A 15,228-nucleotide genomic window follows, 5' to 3' on the forward strand; every position below is an offset into this window, starting at 1 on the left:
TGGTCCCACTGAAGGCACAAGCTGCTCGCTGCCTGCCCCACGGGATGAGTGCGAGAAGTAACGAGGTTTACTTTCCCAGGGCGAACCTTTGCCAGGAGACGCTGCTTGCTCTGGCAGGGTAAAGCCAGACGAGGCGCGAGAGCGGGTTGGGTGACGAGCGCCAGCTGCGGAGAATGAGGCTCGTCTTCTGCGCCCTGCTGTACGCCGGGGCGCTGGGTGAGTGCGCGCTGGGAGTCGAGGTGGGGGCCGGCGCTGCAGGGTGCTCCGTGGAGGCACTGGGTACCAGCAGCGGGTCGGTCACAGCGGGACCCTGCGCGATGACCGGACATCCAGCGGGCCTGCAGGGCTGCGATTGCACCCCTAAGAGTGCTTTCTCCACGCGGACGCACCTGACACTTTGGTCCTCGCAGAAACCCGTTGACCAGAGAGCGGATTGCAGACTATGACTAGCTGGCCAAATCCTGTCTGCGGCTTGATGTTGTATACACCTAGATGAGCCGAGAATGCTTTTCCCATCTTTAAATGGTTGAAAGGGAAAGGCCGGACGCGGTGGCTCAGGTCTGTAATCCCAACATTTGGGGAGGCCAAGGTGGTGTATCACGTGATGTAAGGAGTTCCAGACCAGCCTGGCCAACATGATGAAACCCCGTCTCTACTAAAAATACAAAAATTAGCCGGATGTGGTGGCGCCCCACTGTAGTCCCAGCTACTCGGGAGGCGGAGACGTGAGAATCTCTTGAACCCCGGAGATGGAGGTTGCAGTGAGCCGAGATCACACCACTGCATTCCAGCCTGGGCGACAGAGTGAGACTCTGTTTAAAAAAAAAAAAAAAAAAAGATTGAAGGGGAAATCAAAAGAGCAATATTATGTGACATGAAAATTATATAAAATTCAAATTTCAGTGTCCATAAATAAAATTTTGTTAGAATGCAATCATGATCATTCAGTTAAATATTGTCTATGGCAGCTTTCAGACTTGTCCAAGTCAAATATCCCCAAGTTTAAAACATTTTATTTGGGAAGCAAGAATTGAAATTCTGGGCACACACACAGACTGGGTTGTCTTCTATATGTCCAAAGGACAAAGAGAAGATTGGAGGTTTCGTTCTTCTAGAAAGTTCATTGGCACAAGTAAAGTTTTGGGGAACTGACAAGTCCTGACTGGTGAGGGACTATAACAGGTAAAATTAACCTTAGAGTGGCAGCTACTTAGCCAGTAGCTATTAACTAAAACTGGTCTCAGGTCACAATAGGCAGTTTCAGCAGCCAGGCTTGCGAAGAATTTCACATGTGGAGCAATGCTATGAGCCCCGAGTGCTTTTTTGCCCCTGACTTCTCACTGTGTTTTAGTTGGATATGACAAAAATGACCCAGTTCTGTGTGATCAACTTTCACAGGTTTCAAGGTCAGAGTTGAGTAGTTGCCACAGAGACTGTGTGGCACACAAAGCCTAAACTATTTACTCTTTAGCCCGTGACAGAGTAAGTTCATGACCCCTGGCCTAGAGGCTGTTGATCTTTAAAGTGAAGGAAATGGGGTTAGAGGAGAGAAGGGATTTTTCCCCCGGGGCTTAAGGGTTATTATTAAGTGCGGGGGAGGAGCAGGCGAGACACATGTTAGGTGTGCCTAACATCTAACCAGAAGGATTTTTCTTGCCCCAAACTGGACAGCGCTTCCAGTACTTTTACCATACAACAGAGAGGTAGAGGGATATAGGGAAAAAACAATCACTGTAGAATGAGATCCACCTGTCACTCACTGCTGTGTGACTCTGAGCTCTCCCTTGACATCTCTGAGCTGGTTTCATTCACTAGTAATTGCCTTTTCACAACAAACACACAATTACTGTGTGTTTGGCAGGTACTGTGAGATACCGTGTCTAGTGGCAGGCAGAGTTCTAGGCACAGGTGAGTTTCACTGGTAAAAATCCTGCACATAAATGCAAGGGGCCCCTTCCTGTTTTGCAAAGGTGGGCTCCTCCAGGGCTTTTGGCTGGGTGATATGAGGAAGGGAGTGATGCAAAGTCAATGAACTCATGCATGTGAAGAGCCCTTCCTGACTCAGCAACTGTTGGTTCTGTCCAGCCCTGGTTCTGTCATGTTTGAGACTGTTGTAAATAATTTCTGGGGTAGGGTATCTTATGTGGGGTGAGGGATAACCAGAGCAAGGGCAGAACAAGAAGAAGGCAGGAAGGGAAGGGGGTGCTGTAGTGGCCCCTTCCTGGCTCAGCACTGCCACATGGGGCCACACAGGGAGCTCTGCTGGGACTAGGGAAGGCTGGAAAGTGGAGCACAGCTGTAGCTCAACTGCAGTCACAGGGAAACCCAGAGTGCAGCCCCGCTGAGATGGTTCCGAAATTCTTCCTGAACAGGGCTTGTGCTGTTTGTTCTTCCTCTGTCTCTTGTCCTGGCAATGTTGGGTTCTGACCAAAAGTTCATTTTCCCAATTCACCCTGTGTTTACAAACCACAGGCAAGAGCTGCCCATTTCAGCCTCCACATTCACCTTCTCTCCTTCTTGGCTGCTGGACCAGACGGGAGTCTGGGATATGCTTTCCTCAAAGCTCAGTATTCTAGTCAAACAAGAACGATTCTGGTGGCAAATGACAGAAAATGCAACCAAAGTAGCTTAAATAAAAAAGACCAAAGGGAAGGGGGCAGTTATTGGTATGCTCTGCAAGATCCAGGAGCCAAGGGCTCAGACAGCCAGTACCTCCACCTTGGCCTCCACCTCCTTTCTCAGCTTCTTGCCCTTGCTTAAGAACTTTCACTGTTCGGTGAGCATCAGCAGCTTTCCCGTTTCAGAATCAGTCTGAAATATTCACAGCGGGCTCTGATTACCCCTGCTTTAAATTGCCATATGGCCTGTGCTTTTAGTGAGTGACCTAGTCTAGGTTACTTGACTCTTTCTATCCTTAGCTTGCTTGCAGATACTTTCATTTTCTTTTAAAAATTCTTTCTTTCTTTTTTCTTTTTTATAGAGACAGAGTCTCTTTCTGTCACCCAGGCTGGAGAGCAGTGGTGTGATCATAGCTCACTGCAACCTTGAACTCCTAGGTTCAAGCAATCCTCCCATCTCATCCTCCTGAGTAGCTGGGACTACAGGTGTGCATCACCATGCCAAGCTAATTGTTTATTTTATTTTGTGTATTTATTATACTTTAAGTTCTGGGATACATGTGCAGAACGTGCAGGTTTGTTACATAGATATACACATGCCATGGTGGTTTGCTGCACCCATCAACCCATCATCCACATTAGGTGTTTCTCCCAGTACTATCCCTCCCCCATCCCCCCACCCCCCGACAGGCCCCAGTGTGTGATGTTCCCCTCCCTGTGTCCATGTGTGCTCATTGTTCCACTCCCGCTTATGAGTGAGAACATGCAGTGTTTAGTTTTCTGTTCCTGTGTTACTTTGCTGAGAATGATGGTTTCCAGCTTCATCCATGTTCCCGCAAAGGACATGAATGCAACCTTTTGTGTGGCTGCATAGTATTCCATGGTGTATATGTGCCACGTGTTCTTTTTCCAGTCTATTATTGATGGGCATTTGAGTTGGTTCCAAGTCTTTGCTATTGTGAACAGTGCTGCAATAAACATAAGTGTGCAGGTGTCTTTATAGTAGAATGATTTATAATCCTTTGGGTATATACTCAGTAATGGATTGCTGGGTCAAATGGTATTTCTGGTTCTAGATCCTTGAAGAATTGCCACACTGTCTTCCACAATGGTTGAACTAACTGACACTCCCACCAACAGTGTAAAAGCGTTCCTATTTTTCCACATCCTCTCCAGCATCTGTTGTTTCCTTTCTAATGATTGCCATTCTAACTGGCATGAGATGGTATCTCACTGTGGTTTTGATTTGCATTTCTCTAATGATTGGTGATGATAAGCTTTTTTTTCATATGTTTGTTGGCCGCATAAATGTCTTCTTTTGAAAAGTGTCTATTCATATCCTTTGCCCACTTTTTGATGAGATTGTTTTTCTTGTAAATTTGTTTAAGTTCCTTGTAGATTCTGGATATTAGCCCTTTGTCAGATGGATAGATTGCAAAAATTTTCTCCCGTTCTGTAGGTTTCCTATTCACTCTGATGATAGTTTCTTTTGGCCCAGCTAAATTAAATAAATAAAATTAATTTTTAATTTTTAAAAATTTTTGTAGAGATGGAGTCTCACCATCTTGCCCAGGCTAGTCTCGAACTCCTGGGCTCAAGTGATTCTTCTGCCTCAGCCTCCCAAATTGTTGGGATTACAGGTGTTAACCACTGTACCTGGCCTTTAAAATCATTTTTACTGAAGTATGATTTACCTATAGCATAATACCGTGTACTCATTTAAAGTATACATATAGTTCAGTGAATCTTCACAAATCTAACTATTCATGTAATTATCACCAAGATAAATGACATTTTCATCACCCCCAAGATGCCTGCAGTCATTCCTACTGTCTGCTATTATAGATAAGTTTTGTCTTTTCTAGGATTCCATGTAAGTAGAATCATACAGTATATTGTGCTTTATTTGGCTTTTTTTTTTTTTAACTCGACGTACTTGTTTTGAGATTCATCCATGTTCTTGTGTGTAGCATGCTTCATTCCTTTTTATTATTGGGTAGTACTCTATTGAATGGATTTAGCACAGCTTATTCACCCATTCACTTGTTCATGGACATTTAGATTGTCTCCAGTTTGGGGCTATTATGAATAAAGCTGCCATGGACATTAGTGGACGAGTCTTTGGAGGACATGTTTTTATTTCTTTTGGCTAAATAGCTAGAATTACTGGGTCATACCGGTAAGTGTATGCTCAACTCGACTTTGAGTAGTTGTGCCATTTCACATTCCCGCCAGCAGCATGCAAGAGTTTCAGCTGCTCCATGTCCTGCCAGTGCTTGGTGCTATCAGTTTTTCACAGTTAACCATTCTAATAGGTATGCGTTCTAATTGCTATGTAGTGAAGTCAGTCTCCATGTGGCTTTAATTTGCATTTCTCTGGGGACTCATAATGTGAGGATCTTTTCATGTTCTTATTTTCTATTCCTATATTCATATATAGTCTTTTATGATGTTTCTATTTGAACTTTTTTCTCCATTTCTTTGTTTTTTCAAATTATGGGAGGCTTCCTGGCTTTTACTCATACCTTTTTTTCTTTTTCTTTTTCTTTGTTATTTTTTTGGAAATAGGTTCTCACTCTGTTGCCAGAGCAGTGGCGCAATCATGGCTTACTGCAGTCTCAACCTCTTGGGCTCAAGAGATCCTCCCACCTCAGCCTCCTGAGTAGCTGGAACTACAGGCACGTGCCACCACACCTAGCTAATTTTTTATTTTTTGTAGAGACAAGTCTCACTATGTTGCCCAGGGTGGTCTCAAACTGTTTGAGCTCAAGCAATCCTCCTGCCTCAACCTCCCAAGCATCTGGGATTGTAGACACACAGTATCACATCGAGCTACTCTCCACCTTTTTTTTTTTTTTTTTCTTTTAACACAAATACAGTGGTGACTGAAAATACTGACTTCTAAGAAAGGCCTTATCTCGACATTGCGCACAAAGGCACATGGCCTGTATAATTCCACTCCCTCACTTGGGCTTCTTACCCTGTCTTGCTGCTACTGAAGACATTTTCAAGTAAATTTGAAGGGCTCTATTTGTCCCTTTTCATCACTGGCATGGGATTCTGTGTAAGGCAATTTGGCATCTTCTGTCCTATTTCTTTTAATATTTCCTACCTATAAACAGTTAAAAAGCGGTATAGGTTTTGGAGTCAAACAGACCTGGATGGTTCAAATATTAAGTTCAACTCCAGTTATTTAATTCCCTGGCAGTTTTTTAAAAGTCTCATTTCACAACTGTGAAAATTAGAGGAAAGAAATGTGCTTGGCCCACTGCCTGACATATGGGGCTCAGTCAAAAATGGTAGCAGTTGTTATTGCAAACCTCACCTTCTAGAGTTCATTTAAATAATGTTTTGCCCAAATACCACAGATTCGTAAACAGCATTTTACCTTTCTAGTGCTCTCTACATTAATTATTGCACCTTACAATGCCAGTAAACTAAAGTCACTGATTTTAACATCCCGGCAACCCTACCGTGTAAGGTTCGAGTCGCCGATGTTGAGATACTGAGTGAATCACTAGGCCCTACCTGTGGGGGTAGGAAGCATTTCTTTTTTTTTTTTTTGAGGTGAGATTCACATAACATAAATTAGTCGTTTAAAAGTGTACGAATCAGTAGTATGTAGGGCATTGGAAATGTTGTACAACCACTACCTCTATCTAGTTCCAAAACATTTTCACCATCCTAAAAGAGAACTCCATACCCATAAGTGGTCAGTGCCCATTTTCTTCACCCCCTGGCACATGGCAACCACCAATTAATTTCCTTCCTGTCTCTATAGATGTACCTAGTCTAGATATTCATATAAATGGAATCATATCATGGGTAGCCTTTTGTGTCAAACTGGCTACTTGCACTCCAGTTGGAGTTTTCAAGGTTCATTTACCCTGCAGCATGTAGCAGTACTTCATCCTTTTCATGATGGAATAATATTCCATCATCTGGCTATTCCCCATTTTGTTCATGCATTCATCTGTTGATGCACATTTGGGCCGTTTCCACCATTTAGCTATTGGAAATGGTGCTGCTGTGAACATTCGTGTGCATGTGTTTGAGTCCCTGTTGTCAATTCTTTTGGATATATACCTAAAAGTGAAATTGCTGTACTGTATGCTAATTCTATGTTTAACTTTTGATGGAGGCTTTTGGCTTTTTTAGCTGAGGGGTGGGGCAGAATCAAAGAAATGGGCCCAGAGAATTCATGTGAGCCAGGTCGCCTATGGAATTTGTGTGTACCCCTCTCAGCTGACCCTTTATCTTGTCTTTAACCTCTTCTCCCAGCACAGAAGAGTGAGTGCTGTGGGTCCCTTACACCTCTGGCCTCTCCCTCCTAGGGCTGTGCCTGGCCCCTCCTGAGAAAACTGGAGGATGGTGCGCCACATCAGATCATGAGGCCATGAGGTATGCCAGTTTCTGAGACAATATTAAAAAAGTGTTTCCAGCAGATGGTCCCCTTGTCACTTGCGTGAAGAGAGTCTCTTCCCTTGAAAACATTAAGGCCATCGCAGTAAGTCACTGCTGACTAAACCAGAGTGGAAGAAAGTCTATACTTTTGTTTTGTTTTTCTGCACTTGCTGTTGTTTATTGCCTTCTCCCCACAGGAACCAGCCCATGCTTTAGAGGAGAAAGAAACAAGCCAAAGATCTGAAAATGCAGGGACTATGGGTAGAGAAAAATATAGCTGCTCAACAAGCAAAAATCATAATCTTAATCATAGTTCAACAACTAATAGAGAAGGATTCAATCTCAGTAAAATACCTATGTCAAGCAAAGCTAGCATTACATTGAAAGAGAATCTGTAAAGGCTCAGAAATAAACAAGAAGCTCTAGTGTCAGTATTATTACTAAATACTGTTTTTGGAAGTTATGGTAGTGCAATATGACATAAAATGCATATAAGATAGAAGAAACAAACAAAAACACCAATATTTTCTGATGGTAGAATGCCTAGAAAATACAGTAGAATCAATAGAAATGTTGCTATAATTATTTATTAATGAATACATTAGTTTGGCAAAAGATAAATGTATCACAAAGTCGTTTTCATATACCAACAATTCTTAGCTGTGAAAAAAATCCCAAAATTGTTATCTCATTTACATTTAAAATAATAAAAAGAAAAATATTTCTGGAAAAATATTATATGAGAGATCTGCAAGGCTTTTATAAATATAATATAGGCTAGGTGTGGTGGCTCACACCTGTAATCCCAGCACTTTGGGAGGCCAAGATGGGTGCATCATTGAGGTCAGGCGTTCGAGAACAGCCTGGCCCCCAACATGGTGAAACCCCATCTCTAGTCATTTAGAAAAATACAAAAATTAGCCCGGCGTGGTGGCACACACCTGTAGTCCCAGCTACTTGGGAGTCTGAGGCAGGAGAACCCAGGAGGCAGAGGTTGCAGTGAGCCAAGATTGCGCCACTACACTCCAGCCTGGGCAACGGAGCAAGACTCTGTCTCGAAATAAGTAAATAAATAAAATGGTAAATAAACAAATAAAATATAAAGGTCTGTAACAAGTGAATAATATTTATTAACAAATGAAAACATACTCTGTATTCCCAGATGGAAAGACTAAATATCACATACTTGCATACCTTCCCAAAGTTACTCATAAATTTAGTATATGTTTAATCAAAATACAGTCTTTTTAAAAGAATCAATAAAATATTTATAACATTCTTGGGAAAAAATGCACGCATGAAATTTTAAAATTGTATTATGAAAAAGAAAAGTAGCAGGGGAGTGGCTGAGTCCTACCTAAAACTATACCATATATAAATAACAATGTTACAAAGGACAGGATACTGGCACATACATAGAAGACCCAGAAGAGAACAAGATTCAGATCCATTGTCAGCTTTCTGTATATCCATTCAACTATCTAATTATCTACATGATATGATATAGATGCAAACTGTGATAGACATTAGGGCATGAGGGTCCTAGGCTTAATAAATTTAGGTAAGATACATGTAGATTTGTTGATGGGTGCAGCACACCAACATGGCACATGTATACATATGTAACAAACCTGCACGTTATGCACATGTACCCTAGAACGTAAAGTATAATAAAAAAAAAAATCAAATTAAATTGAATTTTTATTTGACAAATAATAATTGTACATATTTATGGGGTAAATGTGGTGTTTTGATACATGTATACTAGATTTAGATAAGTATAATAAGGCAAACTTGCCAAACAAATGGCTGAGAAAGGAGTATTTAGTTGGACAACTGGATAGTCATTCAGAAAAAATAATCAAGTGAGCTTCTTAATCCATTCACCGAAATAAATTCCCAGCTTGACTCAACTTGATTAAAAGACATAGACATAATTAGAGAAATTACAAAAGTAGACACATTTGGAAATGTAAAAAAATTTAAACCATGACAAAGAAATGTTTTTAAAAAGCCCTAAAAATGCAAAAAAAAAAAAAAAAAAAAAATCACATCAGCTATAACAAAACCACAAACTATATAAAGATGTCATTTAAACTTACAAGAAATACTGAAGAATAACAAACTATAAACAAGCCATTTGCAGAAAAGACATTACAACTAAGGATATTAACAATAAAGGAAAAATGTTCATCCCTTTTAATAAACAAAGAAATGCAAATAAAACCATTCTAAAAGTAGCAGTTTGTATTTAGTAATGTATTGACATTTCTAAAGTGATAACACTTCTCACTGGTAGGTTTGCAGTGAAATTGGTATGCATTGCTATTGGCATTATAAATTATACATTTCTATATCATTTCTGGAAACCAATTTAGAAATATTCAGTAAGGGTCATAAAGATATGCATAAATTTTCATCTATTTTTGTAATGTGTGTGTGTGTGTGTGTGTGTGTTTATGGGAAGAGAGAGGGAGAGATTTGTTAGAGGAATTTGACCTTATACAGTTGTGGGTGCTAGCTAAGCAGTCTCTATGAGACTGTTGTCTTTTTGCATCTGTTATTGGGGTTTGCAGAGGAGTCAGTCAGGAAAGAAAGATGTATGTAAAGTGGAGAAAGGCAAGAACTACCTGGAGGCCATAATCATGAGCTGGAGCCCACAGGATGGACTGAAACCCATGTCAATTCTCGTTGCTTCTCATCTTGATAGTGCTCACAAGGCCCAGTGGCCTTTTGTCCTTTTACCTATTTACTAAATCTCTCCTTTTCTTAAGGTAATTCGTATCAGTTTCTGATGCATGCATTTAATAGAGTCCTAACTTTATACACACATACATAGATACAAATATACATACATATATATGAATATATAGTATAAAATATTTATAAGAAAAAGTGGGATGGAGGAAAAAGGAGGCATACAGAAACATAATAGTAAATTCAGAAAAACTCAAGTTACTTTAAATGTCAATTAATAAATGAATAAAAAGAATGATTTCCGTGACAGGTAGGGAGATGATCCAATCTCATTGTGGAGAAGAGGCTGTGCAGTTGCTTGCTTCTTGAAGGAAGGAACTTTTAGCTGACAAATCCCTGCCAAAGGAATCCACATCTGAGAGTGCAAAACCTGACTTCTTATGGATGGAAATAGTCTAAATGCATTCACTCAAGTACCCAACAAATGTTTATTGAACACCTACCTGTGCTAGGTGCTCCTCTAGGTGCTGGGATTCAGTAGGGAATAGAACAGACAAACACGCCTCCACTTTCATGGCGCTTACATTCCAAAGGGGAGGACAAACAATAAACAGAGTTTGTCACATGGTTGATAAAGGCTCTGAAGGAAAACAAAGTGGCATCCAGCATAGACGAGGTGGTAGTTTGAAGACTGTGGTCAAGGAAGGCCTCACTGAGGAGATGACATTTGAGCAGTGACATGATGGAGGTGAAGGAGGCTTGAAGCCATGCAAGTGTCTATTGAGCAAGTGTCTCTGGCAGAGGGTTAGAGGAGTCTTTCTCAGAGGTGATGGGCATCATTCATGGTCTATTCCCTTCTCTTTCAGGCAAATGAAGCAGATGCTGCGACCATTGATGGAGGTTTAGTGTTTGAGGCAGGCCGCCTACAGCCTGAAGCCCATCATGGCAGAATTCTATGGGTCAAAAGATGGTGTGTTCTCCCTGGGGACGGGTGTCTCTGGTCGGACACTGCAGCAATGGTGGGTGTGGCAGGGGCCCTGTCAGCATTACATTTAGTAGGGAACCAAGTTGCTGGAGCTCTTTGGATTGAAGGAGGCTATCTCTGATGCTGACTCCTGAGAGCTGAGAATTTGGCTCTTCCTGGGTGACTATAAACTGCACATTTTGATAGAAACTCCGCTGGTGCTGCTGGCTCTGGGGTATCTCCAGCCTGAGAGGGAGTGCTGTCAAGAGTCCATTGCTCATCCAGTGGGGTCTCACCCATGGGAGGCCCCTCTCTGGGGACACACAGGACCTGACTGCCTCTCCTTGTGCTAACCCTACCTGGGTGACAGAACACGGTCCTCCGTCTATGGTGAGGAGAGATTTTGGGGAGTCTAGGAATGAGGCTTTGCCTCTTTCCCATACTTGTCCATTAGTGTCATCAGTGTGTGTGTGACCACAGCCGGCCTCAGTCTGACTCACTTGAAGGACCCCGGCATATTCCTGGGACGCCTCTGCATCCCACCATTATGTCACTGCTGTGGTGAAGAGCGCACCAACTGCCAGCTGAGTCAGCTCCAAGGCAAGAAGTCCTACGACACGGGCCTGGGCTGGTCTGCTGGGTAGAACATCCCCATCAGGACACTGCTTCCCCCTAGCTCCCTTGAAACAGATGAGCCAGCTGGGGCTGGGTGTCCCCAGGCAGGGCTTCTGCACCGGTCACCCTCATGGGCTGTGCTGGAATCACACTGTCTCTGTGAAGTCTATGTGTCCACGGCCTCCAAGATGGAGTGAGGGTAACCTGCTTTAAACATGCTCTGGCTGGGTGTGTGCACCAGCAACTCCTGGGAGCTGGCAGCTGAGTCTTCTCTGAGGAAAGGTGTCAGTCCCACCTTCCTCCTCATCCCCAGTCGCTTGGCTCAACAAGGGCCATCATTGAGGCCCACTGAGAAAAGCCACCTCCTTCCCAGCTTCCCAGAAAGGCTCACTGGGGCTTCTAGCCACACTGCCAGCACTCAGGCCTCCATGCCTTAGGTGAGGGCTTGGGACACGGGCAAGGAAAGGTTGACTGGGTTGGCACTAGGGTTTTTTGTGTTCTCCAGGCTTCCTGTTCAGTTATGTGGAGGCACAGTAAGCCTAGGGTGATTTTTCAGCCCTTGAAAGATGATGGCCAGATCTTTTTGAACTCTGCAAAAGTACGTCTTTTTGAGTCCGACCAACCTCTGCAGTGTTGATGTCTGACTGTGACAGGGACAAGCGGCTGCAGGGACTTGAGAAGGGCTACAGCCTGGATCGCGGCTCTGGCCAGCTTTGCCCTTTCTGGGAGTGATCACTTGCCTCAGTGTCGGGTGCTACTGGACATGCATCTGGGCAGCTGTGCAGTGGCTGCTAGCACACCTCCTGCCCACTCGTCGACAAGCTGTCCCAGCCCTCTCCCAGAAGGCATATCCCATGAGCTACCACAGCGTCTGCACACACAAAGGGAGGCTGAGGGGGAGGCATTTCCTGAGGTAAAGAAGAACTGTTGGGGGTTGGCTGACATGCAAGTGTTACTGCTGTGTTTAGAGTTCAGTCTGGCCCCTTCGAGCCTCCATGTGGGTGAGTTAGCAGAACTGCGTGCCACTGGGACTGAAGTCTTGATTCAGTGTAGGTCAGCAGGTCTCACACCCTGCAGCGCACAAGCTGGGGAACATTCCTGTGGGTTCCATCACCACAGGAGTGTGATGCCTAAACCCGCAGGGACCCTGGGCCATGCACTCCCTCCGGCTTGGGCATTGCCAGCCACCTCCAGCAGGCTGCACTGGCTGGTCCCTGCACACCCACTTCCTCAGCCAGTCCTGGGAGGTGTGTGCAGATGCATGGGCTCTCAACTAGGGCCACTCTCTCACGCATATGCGTGACCTGGAGGCCCCAGCCAGCTCGTGCCCTGGGGTCCATGTCTTTGTGTTGAGCAGCAGCGGCCGAGTTCTTCTCTAGCAGCTGTGGCCCCTGTGCGGACATGAAGAAGTTCCCCCGCCTGTGTCAACTGTGTGCAGGGAAAGGGACAGACAAGTGTGCCTGCTCCTCCCAAGAACCGTACTTCGGCTACGTGGGAGCCTTCAAGTGAGTGAGACTCCACTGCTCCTCCTCCTCAGCCTGATGTTGGGGAGACAAAGCACAGAGAGCGAACAGGGCCCACCCCAGGCCACATAGCGCATCAGTGAGAAACCCAGGGTCCCAGGTGCCTCCCATGGCCAAGCCTTGCCCCTAACCATCCACAGAGCACTCTTCTGTGTGGGAGCTCCTGGCCTCCCCAGAGCTTGGGGTCTGCCCGTGTTACCCTCCTGGCCAAGGGAATGCTGGGGAGACAGACTCAGGTCTGGGACTCTGAGATCTACAGACATGGGTCTGGGTTTTCGGGAGGGCCCCACGCCAGGACCTCCTCTCTCACAGCTTTCTGCTGAGCTGCTTCTTGTGCGTGTCCCTCCCCATCTCCCTCTCAGCCCCCTTGCAGGCACCTCTGCACACTCCATGCTCCATAAGAGAAATAGCTACTACTCCAAGGCTATCCAAAGTTATTAGTCTCCATGGAAAGGCTTTAAGCCTTTAGGTTTTTTGTTTTTTGTTTTTTTTTTAATTTGAACCTGTTGCTTTTGGTTGCTTTCTAAGAGGAAAATGAGGGTCCTTCTATCCCATCCTGCCTCCTCAGAGTTGTCTGGTTTGGTGACTTCCAAGGCTCCTGGCTGCTTTTGGCCTGGGCTTAGCTGTGGGGTTCAGAGGCCCTTCAGACAAAGCCGTCGCCTCTGTGAGGACAGACTAATACTCAGGAACTCTGGGCAAAGCCCTGTGAGCCAGCAGTCCGGGCTGACCCTCAGAGGGGCTGCATGGGGGAGAAGTGAGGCCTGTGCCTGACTGTGGCTCTCCCACCTGTCAGGTGTCTGAAGGGTGAAGGGTGGTGTGGACCCCACCCTAGCCAGAAAAGCTGGTTTTTTTTTTTTTTGAAATGGAGTCTCACTCCTCGCCAGGCTGGAGTGCAGTGGCATGATCTCGGCTCACTGCAACCTCCGCCTCCCTGGTTTCAGCGATTCTCCTGCCTTAGCCTCCCGAGTAGCTGGGACTATAGGCACATGCCACCACACCAAGCTAATTTTTGTATTTTGGTAGAGACAGGGTTTTGCCATGTTGCCCAGGATGATCTCGATCTCTTGACCTCATGATCCACCCACCCCGGCCTCCCAAAGTGCTGGGATTACAGGCGTGAGCCACCGCGCCTGGCCCATCTATAGATTTAAGTTGCCTTATATCGAGAGATGGGTAAAGCTCATTCATGCCACACGACAATTTCTATGTAAGCATTTCTATTACAGTAATTTCCCCTTATCCACAGTATCACTTTACACAGTTGGACTTGTGGCCAACCAAGGTGCAAAAGTATTACATTACTACTCTTGCACCTTGGGGCCATTACTAAGTAAAATAAGAGTTACTGGAACACAAGCCCTTTGATACCACTGTGGTGGATCTGATCACTAAGAAGGCTACAAAGTAACTAACAGGCGGATAACGTAGACAGAGTGGATACAGCATTGACAAAGGGAAGATTCACGTCCTGGGAGGGACAGAGCAGGACAGTGCAGATTCTATCACACTATCAGAACAGCAGGCAATGTAACACTTGTGAATTGCTTATTCCTGGCACTTCCCATTTACGCTGCAGTGCCTTCACAAGAAGGGTCAGTATGGTGTAAGAAGATATTTTGAGAGAGAGAGAGGCCCTATTCACTTAACTTTTATTACAATATATTGTTATAATTGTTCGATTTTGGCTGGGCAGAGTGACTCATGCCTGTAATCTCAGCACTTTGGGAGGCTGACAGGAGAATCGCTTAAGCCCAGGAGTTGGAGGCTGCAGCAAGCTATGATCACGCCTCTGCCCTCCAGCCTGGGCAACAGAGCAAGACCTTGTCTCAAAAAAAAAAAAAAGGTTCCATTGTTTATTAATTACTGTTGTTAATCTCTTACTGTGCCTAATTTATAAATCAGACTTTATCGTAAGTATGTATGTATATGAAAAAAACATACTATATTAGGGTTTGGTACTATCCATGATTTCTGGTATCCACTGTGGGTCTTAGAACATATCCCCCTTGAATAAGGTGGGACTGCTGTATTTGTTCTTTCTTTAGTGCTCAGTTCGATTCATCTATAAACCTACTAAACAAATTTTATGAACATTTAAACAATACTTACCATCTAATAAAACAAGTTGTAATAATCAATTCTCTTAGTCATTGAAATTTCAAATTTAATCACTTTCTTCAGAACATTTCAGCATAAATGTCTCTCAACTGCTTCAGGCACCTTAAGCAAAACACACAAATTATTGTAAATATTTCAGAGCTTATTAGCACATCTGCAATTAAATCTGTTGCAAAAGCATTATTGACATGGACAAAAATGTATTTCTTCTTATTCGTCATCTTTTTTTTTTTACATTTAGTAAAATAAAACAAACTTTTTCAGAATTTTGGACAGTTTACCATAAACA

The 15,228-nt window shown here is 44.0% G+C and overlaps 1 protein-coding gene across 1 annotated transcript in view; it reads left to right on the forward strand.

Annotated features, from left to right (window-relative positions):
- The window catches only part of LOC111539447 (inhibitor of carbonic anhydrase), a 56,176-nt gene continuing 40,948 nt past the window's right edge, over positions 1–15,228 (forward strand). The window contains 7 exon segments of the mRNA XM_023207247.1: positions 1–216; positions 6,953–7,125; positions 10,586–10,638; positions 10,640–10,738; positions 11,138–11,283; positions 12,656–12,803; positions 13,416–13,485. Coding sequence (XP_023063015.1) covers positions 174–216; positions 6,953–7,125; positions 10,586–10,638; positions 10,640–10,738; positions 11,138–11,283; positions 12,656–12,803; positions 13,416–13,485 — 732 coding nt within the window. The 5' untranslated portion in view covers positions 1–173.

This window comes from Piliocolobus tephrosceles, chromosome 2 (genome assembly GCF_002776525.5).
Source record: "Piliocolobus tephrosceles isolate RC106 chromosome 2, ASM277652v3, whole genome shotgun sequence".
Classification (NCBI taxonomy): Eukaryota; Metazoa; Chordata; class Mammalia; order Primates; family Cercopithecidae; genus Piliocolobus; species Piliocolobus tephrosceles.